At 29.9% G+C, this 20,388-nt stretch overlaps 1 protein-coding gene across 1 annotated transcript in view; it reads right to left on the bottom strand.

The window, feature by feature from the left end:
* Positions 1-2,086: 2,086 nt before the first annotated feature.
* The window catches only part of LOC126891897 (uncharacterized), a 34,272-nt gene continuing 15,970 nt past the window's right edge, over positions 2,087-20,388 (bottom strand). The window contains exon 2 of the mRNA XM_050661238.1: positions 2,087-11,202. Within this exon, the coding sequence (XP_050517195.1) occupies positions 9,973-11,202 (1,230 nt within the window). The 3' untranslated portion in view covers positions 2,087-9,972. The remainder of the gene's footprint in view (positions 11,203-20,388) is intronic.

Here is a 20,388-nt window from a genome sequence, read left to right on the forward strand (position 1 = left end):
TTACATTTTCGTTTCGAAATAAAAATTTTTTGGTCTGTTAACATTTTTTCTTAAAGTTTTTAATTGTCTTGGGGGGGCAGAAGATATTTTTCAATTTTAAAAAAATTTTACCATAATACTTAACAGTTGACTGGCAACTTTTATGAGGTATTACTTTTCGATCGCAACAAAAAAAATTTTTTTCGCCTTTTTCGATGCACCCTAATGTACATATTTGTCTTGCAACGATAACAATTTTTTTTGTAAATGAAATGAATACGTTAGGGTAGGACTTTTTTGTAAAATTTTGTTTCATACTATAATAAATAAGTCATATATGAATAAAAAATATAATAAATAAGTCATATATAAAAAATAAAGTCATTTCATATACTATAATAAATATTAAATGAGTACTTTTTGTAAAATTTTATTTCGTACTATAATAAATAGGTCCTAATTATCTTTCAAATTAATTTCCCCGACGTTCTCATAAAAAGAAAGGGTTATACAGTTAGGGTGCAAATGCACTCCACACCGTTGTTTACGTAAGAATCTAAGCACCGCCTTACGTGGGTTAAAAATTACAGATTATATCTAGTGTATTACAAAAGTATTTAACAAAAATATAACAAAAAGTTAAATGCCAGCAATAACTGAAATGGAGAGCAGATTTACATCAACTAAGTAAAGCAGAAACTAAAGATTATTCATTTAAAACAGAAGATCTGAGTTTTAGGATATTCAAGAATGTCCAATCTCTGAGTTGTAGAATCTAGATCTCTAAATATTAAGATTTAACCCAAATCACTCAAATTCAATGTGGTTCGTTACTGAGTTACAGGGTGTTTTAATAAAAAATTTCATAAATATGTTTACCCACTACTTTAAAATTATTTGACATACCCTTGTCACACTTGGCAAAAAATTTAGTACTGTTGTACATCCTAGTAAATTCTGATCTTCTTCTTCTTCAGATGCAAATCCAATAATGGATGTTAGCGATCACATTTTCTTTTAGTTCTCTGTTTCTTGCAATGTGTATCAGAGATTGTATGATGTTTCGCATGATGTGACCCAAATACGCCGTTTTCCTTTTCTTGATGTTTTCGAAAAGTTGGCGCTCTTGGTTGATTCTTTTAAGGACATCTACATTTGTGACTGCTGTCCATGGTATCTTTAGGATACGGCGATAAAGCCACATTTAGAAGACTTATAATCTGTTTATATCCCTCGTTTTGAGTGTCCAGCCCTCTATGTCATATAGCAGCACCGACCACATGCAGCATTTAGTAAACCTTAGTCTCAGTGCAAGATCGAACTCTGAACAGCTAAGTACCCTCCTGAATTTTACGAAAGCTTATCTTTGAATGCGAGCCTCAGTGCAATATTTTACTTCCCTGTCCGATGCCCAGTCTTCAAAAAGCCACGTTCCCAGGTATTTAAATTTGCTCACTCTTTCAATGGACTTAGTATTCAATGTTATGGTGGAGTTTTCAAATGCATCCAAGTTTCTGGAGATGATCATGAATTTGATCTTTTTGGCATTAATCTCTAATCCCATTCGCTTATGTATTGTTATAGTGACAAGTTGTTGAAGATCTGCTATGTTGTCACAAATTAAGACAGCATCTTCAATATATCGTATACACGTCCTTCCTCTGATCGTAACAATTTTGGACCAACACTTGTGTTGCTCCTATTGCTTCTCTTGTTCCTAAACCTTGCCTAAACCCAAACTGAGAGTCACTGATGTCCCATTCACATTTTTTGTATAATTTTTGATGTAGTTCTGAATACGTTTAAATTCTGATAAATAAACGTTTCTGGTTACTACCAGAGACCTACAACAGGGGACAGTGAATAGTTTACCCTTCCCAAATTCTACGCCACTGGCGGACTTTCTATGTAAATAATATACTCGTCATTCGTAACGCTAAAATCATTACTTTTCGAGATATTTGAAGTTTAAATGAAACGGCACAGCTATTTTGACTAATGTATTGTGCCCCTTCATTTTTAACTTCAAATATCTCGAAAATTAATAATTTTATCGGTAATAATACATAAATAAATAAATAAATAAATAAATAAATAAATAAATAAATAAATAAATAAATAAATGTGTATTCAACGAAAAGATACAATACATACAACGGTAATACATCAAAATCATTATAATTCCCTATAAATAATAATAGATTATACCACGAGTCAATAATGATGGCTATTATTCCCGAGGAATATTTACAAACCGAGCCGCGTTAGCGGCGAGGGAGTAACATTCCGAGGGAATGAGAGCCATTATTGCCAGTAGTATACTCTACTTTATCTACGACAAATTAATTAATTTAAGATTTTTAATGAACAACTTTATTTGTTAAAAACATTAAAATTAGTAATAGTACAATTAATAAACTGAATTTGTTGAGAATCATCATTAACTTTAGTAGAGTTTTTAATACAAATATTTACATAAGGTATTAAGGTAGATGCTGTTGCTGTAGCTAGTTCTACAATTTCTGGTGGTGTACAATTAAAAGATTCTTCATTTTCGTCCATCTCAACACAAACTGTCAAATATACTATTCGTTTGACAGTGACACTTTTTGAGGTTGATTATTTTGTTTCCGTGGTGAATTTTGTGATTGTTGTGCCAGAGGGATTAATAGCTATTAATCCCGCATTATTAATCCCTAAGGGATTATTATATGGCATTATATTGCAAACACCACAAGTATAATACATATATTATGTATCAGTCGTAGATAAACATAAAAATACCACTTGAATCAGAATACATGTGCAGTGGTTAATTTGGTTTATTGTAATGTAAAAAATATCCTGAGTACACACTATCTTCTCACAATCAATACAATTTTATATTACTTAATATTAAGAGAACAAAAAAAAATTAAAGAACATTACATTGTTTTTTGAATAATTAAATAATTAAACAAAATAATTTAATTCCAAAATCTGGAAAAAACATATCATCAATACGATGTGTTTCTCAAAAAATAACATAGCAACAAATGAGAAAAAAGATTGAGTGTGTTCTTTCTACGCACGTAAGAAGTTATACTTCTATTATATGATTTCAACAAAATAAATATACTTTAAACAGTTCATTTTTATTTTATTTAAATATTAAACTAATTTTAATGCTTACCACTTTCCAAAAAAAAAACAAAATGGAATAGGAATGGTCAGGATTTGAACCCAAGAGCTTTCGATTCGTAACCGAATGCTATACCAATAAGGCTACGACCTCTTTGTTTTTGTAGTCTCGCACATAATGACAATTCACGGTAACAAACAGACGAAGTGAAGTATAATAAATGTAAATGTTTTAATAATACTTATCTTACTCCCGAGGAAGACAAATCCAGAGAAACAAAAATTGTAATAAATATATTTACTAAAAACACTAATATATTCTTTTCACACCTATTTTTTGCACTGATATATTTATACATCGCTTGAAAGATTTAGCAACTAACGCCATACTGTCTGTGTGCGCATGCGCGCAGAATAATAAAAATGCACTCCCAACCGCGCCTAAACTTAAAAAAAAAACACAGTTACAATATTTATGAGTCTAATATCGTGGTCTTACTGCAAAAATCCGTTAAGTCCATGTTTGGTCATTTTCCGGGTTTGTTCATAGAGAGTAGCACTTATCTAAACGTTAATACTAAATGTGACCAAAATATACTAACTACCTTATAACACAATCTTATACAAGCAAAATACTTTAAGTTGCTTCAAATGGATCTTACTTTTATTATTTTTTATAATAAAAAATTTATTTGAAAGGTTTACATTGTAAAATAATAGCGACCTAGATTGCAAAAGCTACTACAAAAATCAGTTAAGAGCACATAGCCGATATAGCTGAAAACTATATTTAACAAAATGATGCAATGTAATACAGCTAAAAACCGTTAAGGCATTTTAAACGATTTCTATCACAATGTTTTTCGGGGAATAGCTTATGCAGCAAAATCAGATAAGTGCAGCTAACTTGTTTTGGCAGACTATTTTGTGTTAAATATTCATTGTAATGAATAGACCTTACGTGTTACTTTGCTAAGTTTTATAGTTTTTTAGTCAATAAAATGATAAAAAGTGGCAAAAGTAGATGTGAAAAATTAGTGTTAATGGCATTAGAAGAGGAGAACCAAAATTTGGGTATGTATTTAATAGTGGATTCTAATAATATTTTTAATTTTTCTAAGAGTGAGGTTATGTTTGATAAAAATTAGGTATTTTTATTTTAAAAGATCTATTGAACAGAGTACACAATATTGTCTTGCTGATATTTGCGACTAATTATTATTATCAATGAATACCTACCAATTTAGTATGCAATTACTTTAGCTAGAAGCTAAGTAAAAGCTTAGATAATGTTTTATTATTATACTTTAATGTGAGCTCTACACTCTCGCCGAAGTCGATCGTGGTTTAACAAGTACGAGAGTGTAGACGGCCACCTTGTGCAACTTTGCCTCGCTTCGTTCTACTTCCGTTCTCTATCGGTCTGGCGCGTCCGAGTCAAAGGGTTCTTTGTCGGTATCGCACCGCTTAAATGTATTCCTCGCGAAGTAGAACGAGTGTGTAGAGAGGTACTTCGGACTTCGGTCAACTTTGGCGAAGTAACTTCGCCGAGAGTGTGGAGCCCGCTTTAGAACTCATAGGATGTTAAATTTATAATTCTGTTGTTTCAGATAATTCCCCTTGTTTTGGTTTTATTTCAACAACATTATTGCTGGTCCAAGTTGTCCAAGTAAGTATACTAATTATTATTATCAATGAATACCTACCAATTTAGTAGGCGATTACTTTAGCTAGAAGCTAAGTGAAAGCTTAGATAATGTTCTACTTAGTATACTTTGGAACTCGTAGGATGTTAAATTTACAATTCTGTTGTTTCAGATAATTCCCCTGATTTTGGTTCTACTTCAACAACAAAAAATGATCCAAACATTATTGCTTGTCTAAGTTGTTCTATTTCCCCAGAGTCACTAAAGATATCATTAAGATTCCTGAAGTACAAGATTTTGACTCCGATTGTTCAATTCAAGATCCACATTGCGAACCTCAGACAGTGAGAGTATGTACTGATAAAGAAAATGTCCTCAAGTACTGAGACATTTATAGAGGGCATAGGCAGGTATAGAAGGCATCAAGGTATAGAGGCATTACTAGAATTTCACGGTTGGTACAAATCGTTGCCAACAGCGAAATCAGATGTAGACGAAGTTCCTACCTCAACCAATAGTGATGTGAAGACTGAAGGAATTTGTTAATACATGCTATAAAATTTTTGTTGTGTTAGTTTAAGATTAAACTGTTAAATACATTTTAGCTATTTTTATTCTGCCAAAATCATCTAAGTCTTTTATTGGTTTTGTTTTATAGCATCCTCTATAAACAATAATATTATTGTGAGCAAAATATCTATTGCCGAAATATATCAACTTTCGAATTTTTTTTTTCAAATAATAATTATAAGAAACTAATAGTTTAGTTTTAATGGGACAGTAAACATTAAAAGTTAATTTTCTCGAAACAAACAATTACGGACTTAACGCATTTTTGCAGTAAGCCCACGATATGCAAACACTTATTTTATTGTCTAATGTTAATTAAATCATGAATTATTCTAAGAGGCGTATCTGTAATATATTTCTTTAATTTAATTTTAAACTGTTTTGTATTCTTAACATCCTTAATATCAGTGGGTAAAACATTAAACGACCTAGGTCCTAGATAAGTGAAACAACGCTGTCCAATTGTTTTTTCTCTTTTCGCGGGTATTGCTTTATTCCTGTTTCTGGTGGGGTATTCATGCAAGGGAAACTGTAGTATAAAATTTACGATTTAAACGTTTCAATCTCGGTTATCTTTTTCCCTATAGAAATAGTAAAACAGTTAAAATATTTGGCACCGAAAAAACTAAAATTGGGTTATATATAATTTTTTACGTATATTGAGTATTTTTGGAGTTATTATTAAAAGAATATGAGAATTACAATAATTTTAAAAATTATGATTTTTTTAAATTATATCTTTTTTTCAAAATATGCATTCTAGACCGGTCAAAATTATCGAAAACATTACTTATGGTAATATAAAAAAGTTCTTGTAAGGATTACTATAAATTTAAATTTTTGTGGAAATGGCGTATGTTTTATTTTTCACTTTTTCCTAAAAAATTCGAAACGGTTCTTTTATTTTCACTATATAATTTACTTAATTTTGACGCTATTACCTTGTTATGAAGCTCATTTAATAGGTATTGAGAAGTACTCTGACAAATGTTTAGCAGGAATATTTTATACATTGCATCGTTTTCCCGTTATTTAAGCTTGAATACTTAGATTTGAGTACTCGTCGAAAAAAAAAATACACATTCAATTGCCAATAACTCATTTTGAACTAACATTAGTTTAGTTCTTTATATGAGGAATGTATTCAATTTTTTATTATCTTTAATTTCAGTAATATTAAATTTTTTGTAAAAGCTTATAGTTTTTGATTTATACGTGAAAAACTGATTTAAAACATGCATTTTTTTAAGAAAAAATAAAATCTTTGGTCTTTAATAAATCAAAAAGTGTTGATTTATTTTAATACCTTTATATAACAAATTTTGCTTATAATTTGTCCCTTTATCGACTTATGGTATTATTTTAAATAAAATAATTTTCACCACCGAGAAGGGGTGGCATCGACCCCCAGGGTTAAAGCACAAGTTGGCAGCATGTCACCTTTGTTCCTTGAGGTATCCTCTAATTACTCACCAGTTTTCATGCAAATCAATTTAGGTTCCACGAAATCGGAGGTAAAAATCTTCAGTGACTGCACATATCGACACCTGATATGAAAAACATTGTAACTCACTTTTGCTTAGTTTACAGGAGAGCGATTTAAAGAAATTTCCAAAATATTTTATTTTTTTACTGGGTCAGCTTTTATATTTTTTTGTAATGTTATTAATCCATATTTTATAACTTTTTCTCAGCTTTTCACTTTTACATATCACATTGTTGTCAACATTACTGGTTCTGATTTAGGTCGAGTTACAATAGCAAATTTTTTCAGAATTTTAGGTGAAAATCATTGTAAGTGGTTCATACAATGATATTTCAACACAGTATGTTTCTTTGGTTAGGTGCATATAAATTGTAACTAATCAGTAAATATCCAAATAAAGAGATTATAATTAATTTATTTTATTGGTTTTACTTGAAACGTGATTTTTTTGCTCAGACAAGTAGTATTTAAGAATTTACTTCATATATACTAACAAGAAGTAGGTAAATAAAATAATATCTTTTAGATTTATTTATTATAAAATGAACATTTACAAATTATAAAACAGTTTATGTTCTATTAAAAAATAAACAAAATTAACCCCTTGCAAACTTTTATTCAGAGTCATCATCCGAATATTCCGTTTGTTGAGAGTGTGGAAGATTTAAATAAAAACTGCAATATTGCTCTGGTATAGCTTTACCAGAGCACAAAGCAACAAGATCTATATATTTTGAAGTGGTTATGGGAAGTAACTTATTATATGCTAAAGGAATTTGTACTTCCCATAAATCGTGTATATTTTTATTCCTGGATTTGGTAGCCCTTTTGCTCGATTTTGGTTTGCATTCTAAGTTTATAAACGATAATGGATCAGAAATAAGATCGTACTGAAAACTAATAACATGTGGTTTTTCTTTATATATTTTTACGTCTTGTAATACGACCAGAAAACTTGGCGTTTATCTATATTTAAATCCCAATTCGGTATTTTCTTTAACATTGATTTAAAGTCCAGGATGTCATTTTGACTTGTTCTTTCAAATCATATGGTTTTCCTGTAGCACACCTTATCAGTGTATACCACTGTTGTGGTACATAAACAACTTCGTTCTTTTTTCTTCGCTCAATAAGGGCGTGCATTGAATCACCCTCAGATTGAGAGTGGCCTACCTCAAAAAACGTGTGTGTAATATTAATACTCATAATCTTAGCTGCATAAATATACATTAAAAATATTATTCAATTTCGATTTTGTCCTCCACAACAATCTGAATAAAATCTAAACTCTTATGCTCCACCAGCAACTTTTCTCTTAATAAAATCAAATAGTACACTACTTATTTCATTAGGCCCCTTTTTACTTGTGGTTTCATCTTCATCCCATGCATAACAATAACCTTCCGCAGATCCAAGATCAAAGATAGTAAAGTTATACACTTTAAACTTCCTTTTATAATAAAACAATGATACCTCTGATTGGAGCGTAGTTAATGTTTTTTGCAAATCAAAGCAGGTAGTTACAACCGTTTCTGTTTTCTTTGAAACCTCTTTATCGCGATTTTTGGCTGTACGTGCAACACATTTATTTGCAATATGTAAAGAATATTCTTTTTCTATTTGGTCTTTCTCTGCTTTAGTGTTATGTAGATTGCAAGTAAGACACATATCTTTTTTCGGTGCAAAAAAACCTATATTAAACTCAGTATTGAATATGTTTCTGTACTGACTTTTGGTGGCTGGTTTATCGCATGGGTGATTCTCTAACATCCATTCATTATATAGTGAATACAATTTGGGAAAAGTTAAAGACTCATCAAAATACATCTTACTTGTTCTTTGCCTTACTTAATGGGATTCTTTTGCTGGAACAGAGTTTATATGCGCACGAATCGAATTTTTAATACTTTAGTGCTTTCGTCTACAGCATTTGCCCTGTTCTTGTGGCGACCACGCATATCTCCAGGTATACGGCCTCCGCCTTCATGACTATCAATTTTTTTGAATAGTGTAGTTAACCATATATCTGTTATGTTAAAAGTGGCCAAAAATGTTTTCTTACAAACTTGAAGTCGGTGTTCTGCCAACTGCAAATTATATTCATATGTCCAGTGTCTTCTGGACTCTTTTTAGCTTTGAGAACATAAATCTACATAAATATTCGCTTTGTTGGTCATGACCAGCCATTGCCCAAAAATTATTAAATAAATTGAGTCTATCATTTTCAGATAATTTCGATTTACATTTTCTGATACATTTATCGTTACATCCAGGTCCCAGTTCTCTAATTTTCGATAATTTTCCAGTTTTGCCAGTATATTCTTGGTCAGAGTTCCTCAATTTTTTCAAGACATTCATTTTCGAAACACTAGGATCCCTTTGTCTCTTCCTTCCAAGATTTTTCTTCTTTGGGTATTGTTTTTTCTCAGCAGACGTATCTAATGGTAAACTTGTATCTTCGGTGCATGTAGAAGTTTCCACTGTCGATATATCTTGAGCGTGCAATCCACTGTGACCATTGATTATCGGAGTTTCATCAGTAGAAGTTAGTTCAGCAGTGAATGATATAGGTGTTATTATTTTTGTTTGAAATTCTAAACTAATATTTTTATGTGAGTTTTTACGATTTGAGGCATGCTTACTATGCTCAGCAGTTAATAATATAGAATTTACCTCCTGACTATATTGACTTACAATGTTGTTCATCGTAATATTCCACTACCTTGCTTTCTTGTATCACAACTTACAATGCAGTTATAAAAACTTACTCAATAAATGTTTCGAGAAAAACATTGTATCCCATGTTACAATGTTTTAGTAAAAAATTTTCATCAATAATAAAAAATTTTAATATTGTAACATTTGTTACAACGTTTTTTCCACCCAGTGATCAGAAATTTGCACTTACAATGAGGTTATTTTGTTAAATAACTTTATAATTACATAAGATAGGATAAAAGTTCTTAGACCAAATTGAAGGTTATTGTTTATAGATGCTATTTAAGCCATAGTTGAAAAACATTGTAAGTGGAGATACAATGTTTTTCATATCAGGTGTCGATATTGGTTTCCATTACATCCGTAAGGCAATGGCCTATTTCCTTGACGGTGACACTCTATTTGAAGATTTGAATTTTTAATGAGCTGCCAGTTGCAAACAAATAGACTTTATTAGATTACAATAACTTTCACAAATGGTAGGTCGTGTTTATGTACGGGAGACCTACCCCAAATATCATTACTGCTGTCAAACATCATAATGTATGGTCTATTTATGCCGCATTGTTGTCTGGTAATGGTTAGATCATTGTCAATTTTTGTTACCTTCTCATCGTTATCGGTTTTTGCTACTATCTTCATCCGAATTTCATAAGGGTTATAAATATTATTCTTATACGCATTAGTAAATTGTATTAAATATACAATATACTCTCTTACAAACACATAACAACTAAAAGTACCAGCAGGTTTTCTAAAGTAAGACGAAAATGCCAAACAATTATGATCTTTCATATGTTTGATCATTTGGTTAACAGTTCCTTTTTCACAACAATCTTCTATAGGGCAAATAAATTGTCTACCTAGTTTACAGTTTATTTCATGTGATCGCATATCTGAAAATTCAATCTCTGTACTACATTTACTACAATTCCATTTGGAAAACTTCATTGTATCAAATATATCAAGGGGATGTGTTCTTTTAAGATATCGAGTAGTTGATGGATTAAATTTGAAAGCCTCATAACAATAGTAACATGTATAATTATTTTTTTCGTCAATATAGTAAGCATCAATTGGATTATCAGTTATTGAAAACATGCAGTATTCTTGGCATACTTTACATTTTAGTTTGAATTTTGATGTGTATTCAATTTGACTCCCCTGTAGAGCATTATTTAGTATGGGTGTACTCACATCTGGTGTCTCATTTGGGTGTGCTGGAGCCACATGCTGGCGGCTCATTTCAGGTGCCGTTAAAACCTTTACATTACGATCAATTAATTTAAATTTGATTTGTATAAATTTTGACATATGTGATATATATACAGTTAAATCATCAGTACATGGTTTTGGTTTCAATACAATATCAAATTCTTTGTTTTCACTACTTACAGTAAATTCATGGTATATATTTTTAGCGAGTTTAAAACCTCCCATATAAACCAAATCTAATTTTAGTGTATTTTCCGACTTACTATAGCTAATATATAGAAAAAACACATTATCTTCTTCTTGGTATATATAAACACTAGGCATTTCTAAATAATCTTTCAAGTTGAAGACAAGGGTTGGGCAGTCCAATACGGCATTCTTATGTTTGAAATGAAAGTGTTGAGACATCATAAAACTCGCCATTTCGTCATCACAAATTGGGCACTTGTGATTTTTTTCCAAGCATATCTAAAAACATTAAACAATTGTAATTTTAAAATCAATAGGTACCTACATACCAAAGACCATACAAAACTCAATATAAGTAAGTATTATATTATTGGGACCGTGCAAGTTCGGCAAAGCGACACCTGGTTTCTACGCTCAGCAACATTTTTCGCAGTTTTAATTGTATTGGCCAATTATATTAGTTCTGGTTACAGGATAATTGTCAAGGCCATACTCCAAAAAAATAATAAGAAGAAAAAATAAGATTCAGGTTATGTTATTAAAACGTAAACAATTGTATGTAGTAAATAAAATTATTTATTAAAATGCAGTTCTGTAAGCAAAATACAATTAATTAAATTTACCTCTATATAATAATTGCATATCGTATCAATATTGTGAAGCAATATATAATTTTTCTTCTTTAATTACAGTAGATATGAAATATACCTACGTTAATTTGACAATTTCAATTGACAATATAAATTGTTTAAGAAAGTTGCAATATTTCTCCGCTATCCGCGCACGATCGTTTCTCGTATCCCCTTCAAGTACTTGCACACCTCAAATAAGTATTATTATAAATATAAATATACAGCGTGTCTACTTGAGTTGGAGACATATGGGAAACTTTTTTATTATTAATTTTACGAAAAAAAGTTATTCTTTATAAAAAGTTCTGCATGCCCCAAAACCTAAGATTCAATTATCAGATATCAAATTTTCTCAATATTATACGAGGTATGTCAAAAAATATGAATTTCGGCTAAGGGTAAAGTACCTTTATTTCTCTCAATATCGAAAATTCTTATGATAAAAAGTTGTTTGGAATTAAAAACTAAGATGAAATATGCAATTACATGCTTCTTATTGAAAAAAAAAATATTTTTCTCAAATTTATGGATACCCAACATCGTTTTTAATTATTACAAATATCATAACTCGTTTATTATTCATTTTACGAAAAAAAGTTATTCTTCATAAAAAACTTTGCATGGTCTAAAATCTAAGACACAACCATGATATATCAACTTTTATTAATTTTATACGAGGTGTGTCAAAAAATATGAAATTCGCTCAATATTATAGCACCTTTATATTTCACAGTATTTCAATTAGAAGGATGTAATTGCATATTGACACATAGTTTTTAATTCTAAACAACTTTTTTAATAACCGTTTTCAATATTGTGAAAAATAAAGGTACTTTACTCTTGAGTGAAATTCATATTTTTTGACATAACTCGTATAAAATTAATAAAATGTACTATCTGTTGGTTGAATCTTCGGTCTTAGGACATACAGAGATTTTTATAAAGAATACCTTTTTTTCGTAAAATTAATAATAAAAGAGTTATCGTATGTGTAATGAATAAAAACGAAGTTAGTATCAATAAATTTGAGAAAAATTTGGAAAATATTTTTTTCCAATTAGAAGCATGTAATTACATATTTGAGCTTGGTTTTTATTTCCAAACAACTTTTCATAATAAGAATTTTCGATATTGAGAGAAATAAAGGTACTTTACCCTTAGCCGAAATTCATATTTTTTGACATACCTCGTATAATATTGAGAAAATTTGATATCTGATGATTGAATCTTAGGTTTTGGGGCATGCAGAACTTTTTATAAAGAATAACTTTTTTTCGTAAAATTAATAATAAAAAAGTTTCCCATATGTTTCCAACTCAAGTAGACACGCTGTATAAGTATTAAGCAATATGTGTAAGTATTATATTGAGTTTCGTTTGGTCGCTTAAAGAGAAAAGTCTTTGATCAATGTGTGCTGCCGGTTCTAGCCTATGGTGAAATGCCAACATTCACTAAGACGTAAGCAAAAAAATTCTAACAACACAGAGGGCAATGCAAGGGCTCATGTTGGGATTAACCCTAATTATTAGGGACCTCTATTATAGAGACCGAATAACTAACAATAGCGTGATAAAATAAAAAAAGTCAAAATGTAAATTCGCACAGGTTGAAACAAATTTTATATCACAGTTTAGGTGGGTACAAAAGATATGTTCAAGAAAGTATACAAATCGTACAATGGGATCATTGTTTAAATAATTAAAAAGGGGTCATTTTTGCAAAGAAAATACTTTTTTAACTGCTGAGGTAATTCACTTAATAATGAAGGTATATGGGATTTTTTTGTGCAAAGTTGAAGGGTAAATCTTTCACATAAGACTTACTAGATTAAATTTGACCCCCTATTTATTTAAATAATTGTATATAAAACATTAAAAACTAATTTGCAAAAAAATATTTTTAGCGTTTTAAGTAAGCACTATAAAATATCTTATTTTACAGACAAAGTTGCACTATGTTACCAGTATTAAGCAAAAAAAAATTTGTCGGAAAATATTTAATATTTTTTGAGATATTGAATTTGTTTATTAAATGTTACTATATTTTCAATTCCAAAAACGCGGTTGTTGCCAAAGAAATATTCACCTGCATAAGATCTCATTATCATTAAACGCTTTTATTTAGTTCAATAGTTTGCGTCAAATCTTTAGACGTTAACTTTAGTGCCTTTTCTCCAATGCAAATTAATGAAAATTTGCAGACCTATGCATTCGCGGGAACAATACACGAATAATCAAAGAATTTTTTTTTATGTTTATTAATTGTTTAAATAAAAAAAAACGGTTTTAATGAAAAATACTTAAATTCTCTTGTTTTTTACAATGTAAAAACTTGAAACTTTTACGGATTGTAGCTAATGATATGAACTATACATAATTTCAATTTTTACGTTAATTGTTTACGTTATGCTTCATAAATAAACAATAAAGTTTTAAATTTTTTGCCGATTCCGACTACTTTTCATGTTAGTACATCAATAATATGTTTTATACATATTTTCAGAAACATGACGATATATTTTAATGTTTGAAAAATGTAAGACTAAAAAGTAAAAAATAAATAAATATGAAAAAAAAAATTTAAGAAACGCTTTTCTTTAGTTACGAGTCACTAAAATTAAAAATATTATACAAAAAATCAACTAAAAAACAAAAAATAAAAAAAATTTAAAAAATCTAACCTATTCGTTAAAGAAGAGAGGGGGGCGAAAACCGTTTATTCGATGAAGACGCGCCACGCTTTTCTTTGACGAATGTGTTAGATTTTTTCAATTTTTTTTATTTTTATTTTTATGTATATTTTCGATAAATGTATTGATAAATTCAAATTTTAATTAAACTCCCCCCTAAAATGGCATTTGAAAATAATTATTCAAATTTGTTTATAATTTGTTTACTAATAACGTCGCGGGGATTAAGTATTTTGAAATGTCGTTTAGATAAGAAGTTCCTAGGAATTTTTTACTAATTAACAAAATTTTTTTGTCGTTTTTTTTTCTTGGAGTTATATTACGACGGGCCCTTTTAGGGTTAAATTTCATTAAGAATGTCGAATCTCTGAGTTGTACATTCTAGACCTAAAAATATCAAGATTTAACTAAAACCTCTTAATATAATGTGGCCACTTACTGAGTTACAGGATGTTTTATTTAAAAATTTAAAAATTATTGTTACCAAGTACTTTAAAACTATTTGATGTATCTTTATCATAATTGGCAGAAAGTGTGGCTTTTATATACCATACGAAATTGTGATTAATAAAAGTTTTTAGCTAGTGTCAGAGGCGTACGACAGGGGATAGTGAACGATTAACCCTTGCCAAATTCTACGCCACTGAGTGAATTACTATTTTAGCTACATTTTTCGATTCTCTAATACCATGTATATAAATAATTTTACTGGTATCGATAAAGTCATCAGTTTGCGAGATATTAGAAGTTTAAAATGAATGAATGAATGTATCAAAATAACTATGCCCTTTCATTTTTAACGTCCAATATCTCGAAAACTAATGACTTAATGACCTAATAGTTACCAGTAAAGAGTATATTATTTTCATAGAAAGTATGGGAGAATTGAAAAATTTCGCTAAAATAGTAATTTCCTCAGTGGCGTAGAATTTGGGAAGGGTCATCCATTAACTGTCCCCTGTCGTACGCCTCTGGTAGCAGCTAGAAGCTTTTATTTATCAAAATTTATTAGACTGTATATTACCCAAACTTTCTGCCAAGTATGATAAGGATACGTCAAATAGTTTGAAAGTACTTGGTAAAAATAATTTTTAAATTTTTAAATAAAACACCCTGCAACTCAGTAAGTAGCTACATTTTATTTAAGTGATTTTAGACCAATCTTAATATTTTTAGGTCTAAAATCTACAACTTAGAGATTCGACATTCTTAATGAAACTTAACCCTAAAAGGTAGTAATATAATCCCGTAGCAATATAACTCCAAGAAAAAAAAAGAAGAGGAAAAAAAGATAAAAAAATTTGTTAATTAGCGAAAAATTCCCAGGAACATCAATTATCTAAACGGCATTTCAGAATATTTAATTCCCGCGACGTTATTAAAAAAAACAAATTATAAACAAATTTGAATAATTTTCAAATGCCATTTTAGGGGGAAGTTTAATTGAAATTTGAATATATCAATACATTTACCAAAAATATAGATAAATATAAAAATAATAAGATTTAATACAGGTACATATTTCTTTGGCAACAACCGCGTTTTTGCAATTGAAAATAGAGTAACATTTAATAACCAAATTCAATATCTCAAAAAATATTAATTATATTTGGACCAATTTTTTTATTATTAATAATAATACCATAGCGCCACTTCTCCTGTAAAATAATATATTTTTATAGTATAAAAAAGATTTTTCTAAAATTAAATCTGTAGCTTCTATAATTTTTTATTTATAATTCTAAAGTCACCCTTCTCACAAACATTGGCGCACTGTAAACTAGCGTACGGCAAAGTGCACGGTTGAGTTATTTTAATGTAATTCTTTAACTAATCAATCAAATGAAATTTTACAAACTGGACATGAAAGAAGAATAATTAGGCTATCCTATGATTATAATAAAAAGAAATAACATGTATGGACATAAGTACGGTGTGAGCTGAAAGTGAGACTTACATGAATTTTGTTTAAAAATGATTTAAAAATGTGTAACTAATACAATTTTTCATATAAAACTCTTAATTTTGCACAACTTAGTTTTCAAACATTTTACTAAACGATGTTTCATTCAAAAAAAATCTCAAAAATTTAATTCAAATGATACGACGTCTCAAAAAATGTAATTTTTGAAAACTTCTTAGTTTTACAGAATTAACACCAATTTATGACGGTATTACTCAATTTTAAACATATCTATTACAGTTTTATAGGTATTTTTTAAGCTTAGGATGTATTCTTTAATATGCACTAACTTATTTTACTTTATAAATGAAATAAACTATTTCTTTTTGAGAAAATTAGGAAAGGTAACAAAAACGTAATACAAAAACCGAAAATTACCAGCTAAAAAAATGTTTATAAAAAGTGATCGAAACGTTTTTCTGTAAAACTTACCTAAAATACATTTAATAATAAGCTTCAACAATAATCAATGTTCAACAAAAAAATTTTTTTTTTAGCTCTTATACAGTATTAGTATGGTATAGTTAGACCCAAACCCAGACATCCAAAGTGAAAGTTATCCTCCAACACCAAATTGTTCTATATGGTCCACATAATGTTCAGAAAAAAGTGACACCATTTTGAGCGTCGGGTTTGGGGGGAGAGGGGGTGAAATCTGCAAATTCGTAGTTTTTTACGTCTTTCGTCAATATTTCTAAAACTAAGCGATTTAGCATGAACAACCTACTCCACACAAAATTGTTCTACATTAAATTTGAAATAAAAAAGGCCCTATGCATAACCCTTCTAAAATGAACGGTTCCAAAGTTACGGAGGTAGTATAGTATAATTGGTCCAAAAAAAGGCCTAACCCAGACATCCAAAGTAAAAGTTTTCCTTCAACACCAAATTGTTCTATATGGTCCACACTGGTTCAGTAAAAAGTTACACCATTTTAAGCGTCCGGTTTGGGGAGGAGATGGGGGAGAAGTCTGTAAATTAGTAGTTTTTTTAAGTTTTTCGTCAATATTTCTAAAACTATGCTTTAGCGTAAGCAATGTTTTATAGAAAAATATTCTACATATAATTTAAAACAAAAAAGGTTCTATACATAATTGTTATAAAATCAACGGTTCCAGAGTTACGGAGGGTGAAAAGTGGAGGTTTTCGATACTGTTTGTATTTACCGATTTCTCCCCCCCTCTCCCCCCCCGAACCCGACGCTCAAAATAGTGTGACTTTTTTCTGGACATTGTGTGGACCATATAGAACAATTGGTGTTGGAGGATAACTTTCACTTTGGATGTCTGGGTTTTTGGTATAGTTATATCATAAATATTGCCCAAAAAAATATAAAAAGTATCGAAAACCTCGACTTTCACCCTCCGCAACTCTGGAACCGTTGATTTTATAACAATTATGTATAGAACATTTTTTGTTTTAAATTTCATGTAGAACATTTTTGTATGTAACATTGTTTACACTAAAGCATAGTTTTAGAAATATTGACGAAAAACTTAAAAAAACTACTAATTTACCGGTTTCTCTCCCGTCTCCCTCCCAAAACGGACGCTCAAAATGGTGTAACTTTTTACTGAACAATATGTGGACCATATAGTACATTTTGGTGTTGGAGGGAAACTTTTACTTTGGATGTTTGGGTTAGGCCTTTTTTTGGACCAGTTATAATATTCTACCTCGTAACTGTGGAACCATGCATTTTAGAAAGATTATGCATAGGACGTTTTTATTTCAAATTTAATGTAGAACAACTTTGTATAGAAGGTTGTTCATGCTAAACCGCATAGTTTTAGAAATATTGGCGAAAAACTTAGAAAACTACGAATTTACTGATTTCTTCCCCCTCTCCCCCCCAAACCCGACGCTCAAAATGGTGTGACTTTTTTCTGGACATTGTGTGGACCATATAGAACAATTTGGTGTTGAAGGATAACCTTCACTTTGGATGTCTGGGTTATGCCATCTTTTGGATCAACTATACTATACTATATATCTGCGTAATTTGGAACCTAATGATAACTTTTTTATTATCAATCTTACGAAAAAAAGTTATTTCCTATAAAATACTCTGCATCGTATGTAATCTAAGATGCAATCATCAAATATAAAATTTTATTTATTTTATACGAGGTATGTCAAAAAATATGAATTTCACTTAAAATTAAAGTACCTTTATAATTCACAATATCGAAAATTTTTATTAAAAAAAATTGTTTTGAATTAAAAAATATGTTTCAGTGTTCAATCACATCCATCTAATTAAAATATTGTGAATAATAAAGGCATTTCACTCTTAAGGAAAATTAATGTTTTTTACATACCTCGTATAAAACTGGAAAGGTTTGATATCTGATGGTTGTATATTACATTTTAGACCAGATAGAGCATTTTATGAAGAATTTTTTTTTCGCAAAATTGATAATAAAATAGTTGCAATAATTGTAATAAAATGATGATGGGTATCCGTAATTTGAGAAAAAATTGAATTTTTTTTTTCGATTTGAATGATGTAATTGTATATTCAAACATAGTTTTTAATTTTAAACAACTTTTTAAAATGCCATTTTTTGATACTCTGGAATATAAAGGTAGGTATTTTACTCTTTAAAGAAGTTCATATTTTTGACATAACCCGTATAAAATTGATAAAATTTGATATCTGATGGTTGAGTTTTAGATTTTTGATTATCCAGAGTATTTTATGAAGAATAACTTTTTTTGGTAAAATTGATAATAAAAAAGTTTTTAATGTGGTTCCTAGCTACGCAAACATACTGTATAGGAGCTTCTGTATAATAATTTTCAAATTATAATGCCATATTCGGATTCAGAATAACCAAAAACAAAATAGAAACATATTTGATCAAAGTAAAATGATGAATTCAACGATATTTTTAAAATTATTTATACAAAACAATTGTTATTGTTTAAACCATTTATAAACAATTAGCGGCCAAATCTGCGAAAAGAACTTTTTACTTTAACATGTATATAAACTAACAAAAAAAGTTTTAGAAAAATATAAGCTTGTTTGAATTATTCCAAAACAATGCATATTTTCGTTCTAATTGCACTCCCCTATTATGTCGGAATGGGTGAATATATTTCTCATGGTGTTATATGTTGTCAAATTAGGCCGACGATAACCCATTCGTTTTACAGAAAATCAGGGATTGTCTAGGCAATGATCCCTTTTTTTAAATCGGTGTTCTTCTTCTTCTTCTTCTTAGCTTTCTATTGCCCACGTTTGGACATAGGCCTATCCCAACTCCTTCCATCGATCTCTATTCTGAGCAACATATTTCCAATTTGTTCCGGCTTCTCTTTTAATATCATCAACCCACCTCATCTGCGGTCTTCCTCTCGGTCGTTTACTTTGATCTTCTTCTTCTTCTTCTGTAGACATTACTCTGTCTGTTTTTCAATGTGCCTCCAGTAAGTTGTCATTCCATCTTTTTCGTGGTCTTCCCACTGATCGTCTTCCTATTGGGGAACCGTCTCTCGCCGTCCTTACTACTCTATTTGTTGTCATTCGGCTTATGTGGTCGTTCCATTCTACTCTTCTGCTTTTCACCCAGTTATTAATGTTGTCCACCTTGCATCTCCGTCGTATATATGCACTTCTAGCTCTATCCCACAGCGTCTTACCATCGATTTTTCACAATGCTTTCATCTCTGCTGTTTCTAGCATTCTTTTTGTCCTTTCTGTATTATGTCATTATTGGTCAGATGACTGTTTTGTAAATTCTGCCTTTCACTTCTTTTCCGATGTTTTTATTTTTCCATATTGTTTCATTCAGGCAACCTGCGGCTCTGTTTGCTTTATTCATCTGATCTTCCACTTCTGTTTCGAGCTTTCCGTAGCTGCATAGTGTGATGCCTAGATATTTAAACTCCATGATTTGTTCTATTATTTGACCCTCCAGCTCTAATTTACAACTTATTAGTCCTGCTGTTATAACCATGCATTTAGTCTTTTTTGGGGAGATTAACATGTTAAATTTTCTAGCGGTTATATTAAATTCGTGCAGCATACGTTGTAAATCATCTTCACTTTGAGAGATTAGTATTGCGTCGTCTGCATAGCAGATTATTTTAAGTTGTTTTTTTTCCATTTAGTATCCTTTTTTTTTTCTTACTTTTTTATTATTTCGTCCATGATCAGGTTGAACAACAGAGGA

This window comes from Diabrotica virgifera, chromosome 9, assembly GCF_917563875.1.
Source record: "Diabrotica virgifera virgifera chromosome 9, PGI_DIABVI_V3a".
Classification (NCBI taxonomy): Eukaryota; Metazoa; Arthropoda; class Insecta; order Coleoptera; family Chrysomelidae; genus Diabrotica; species Diabrotica virgifera.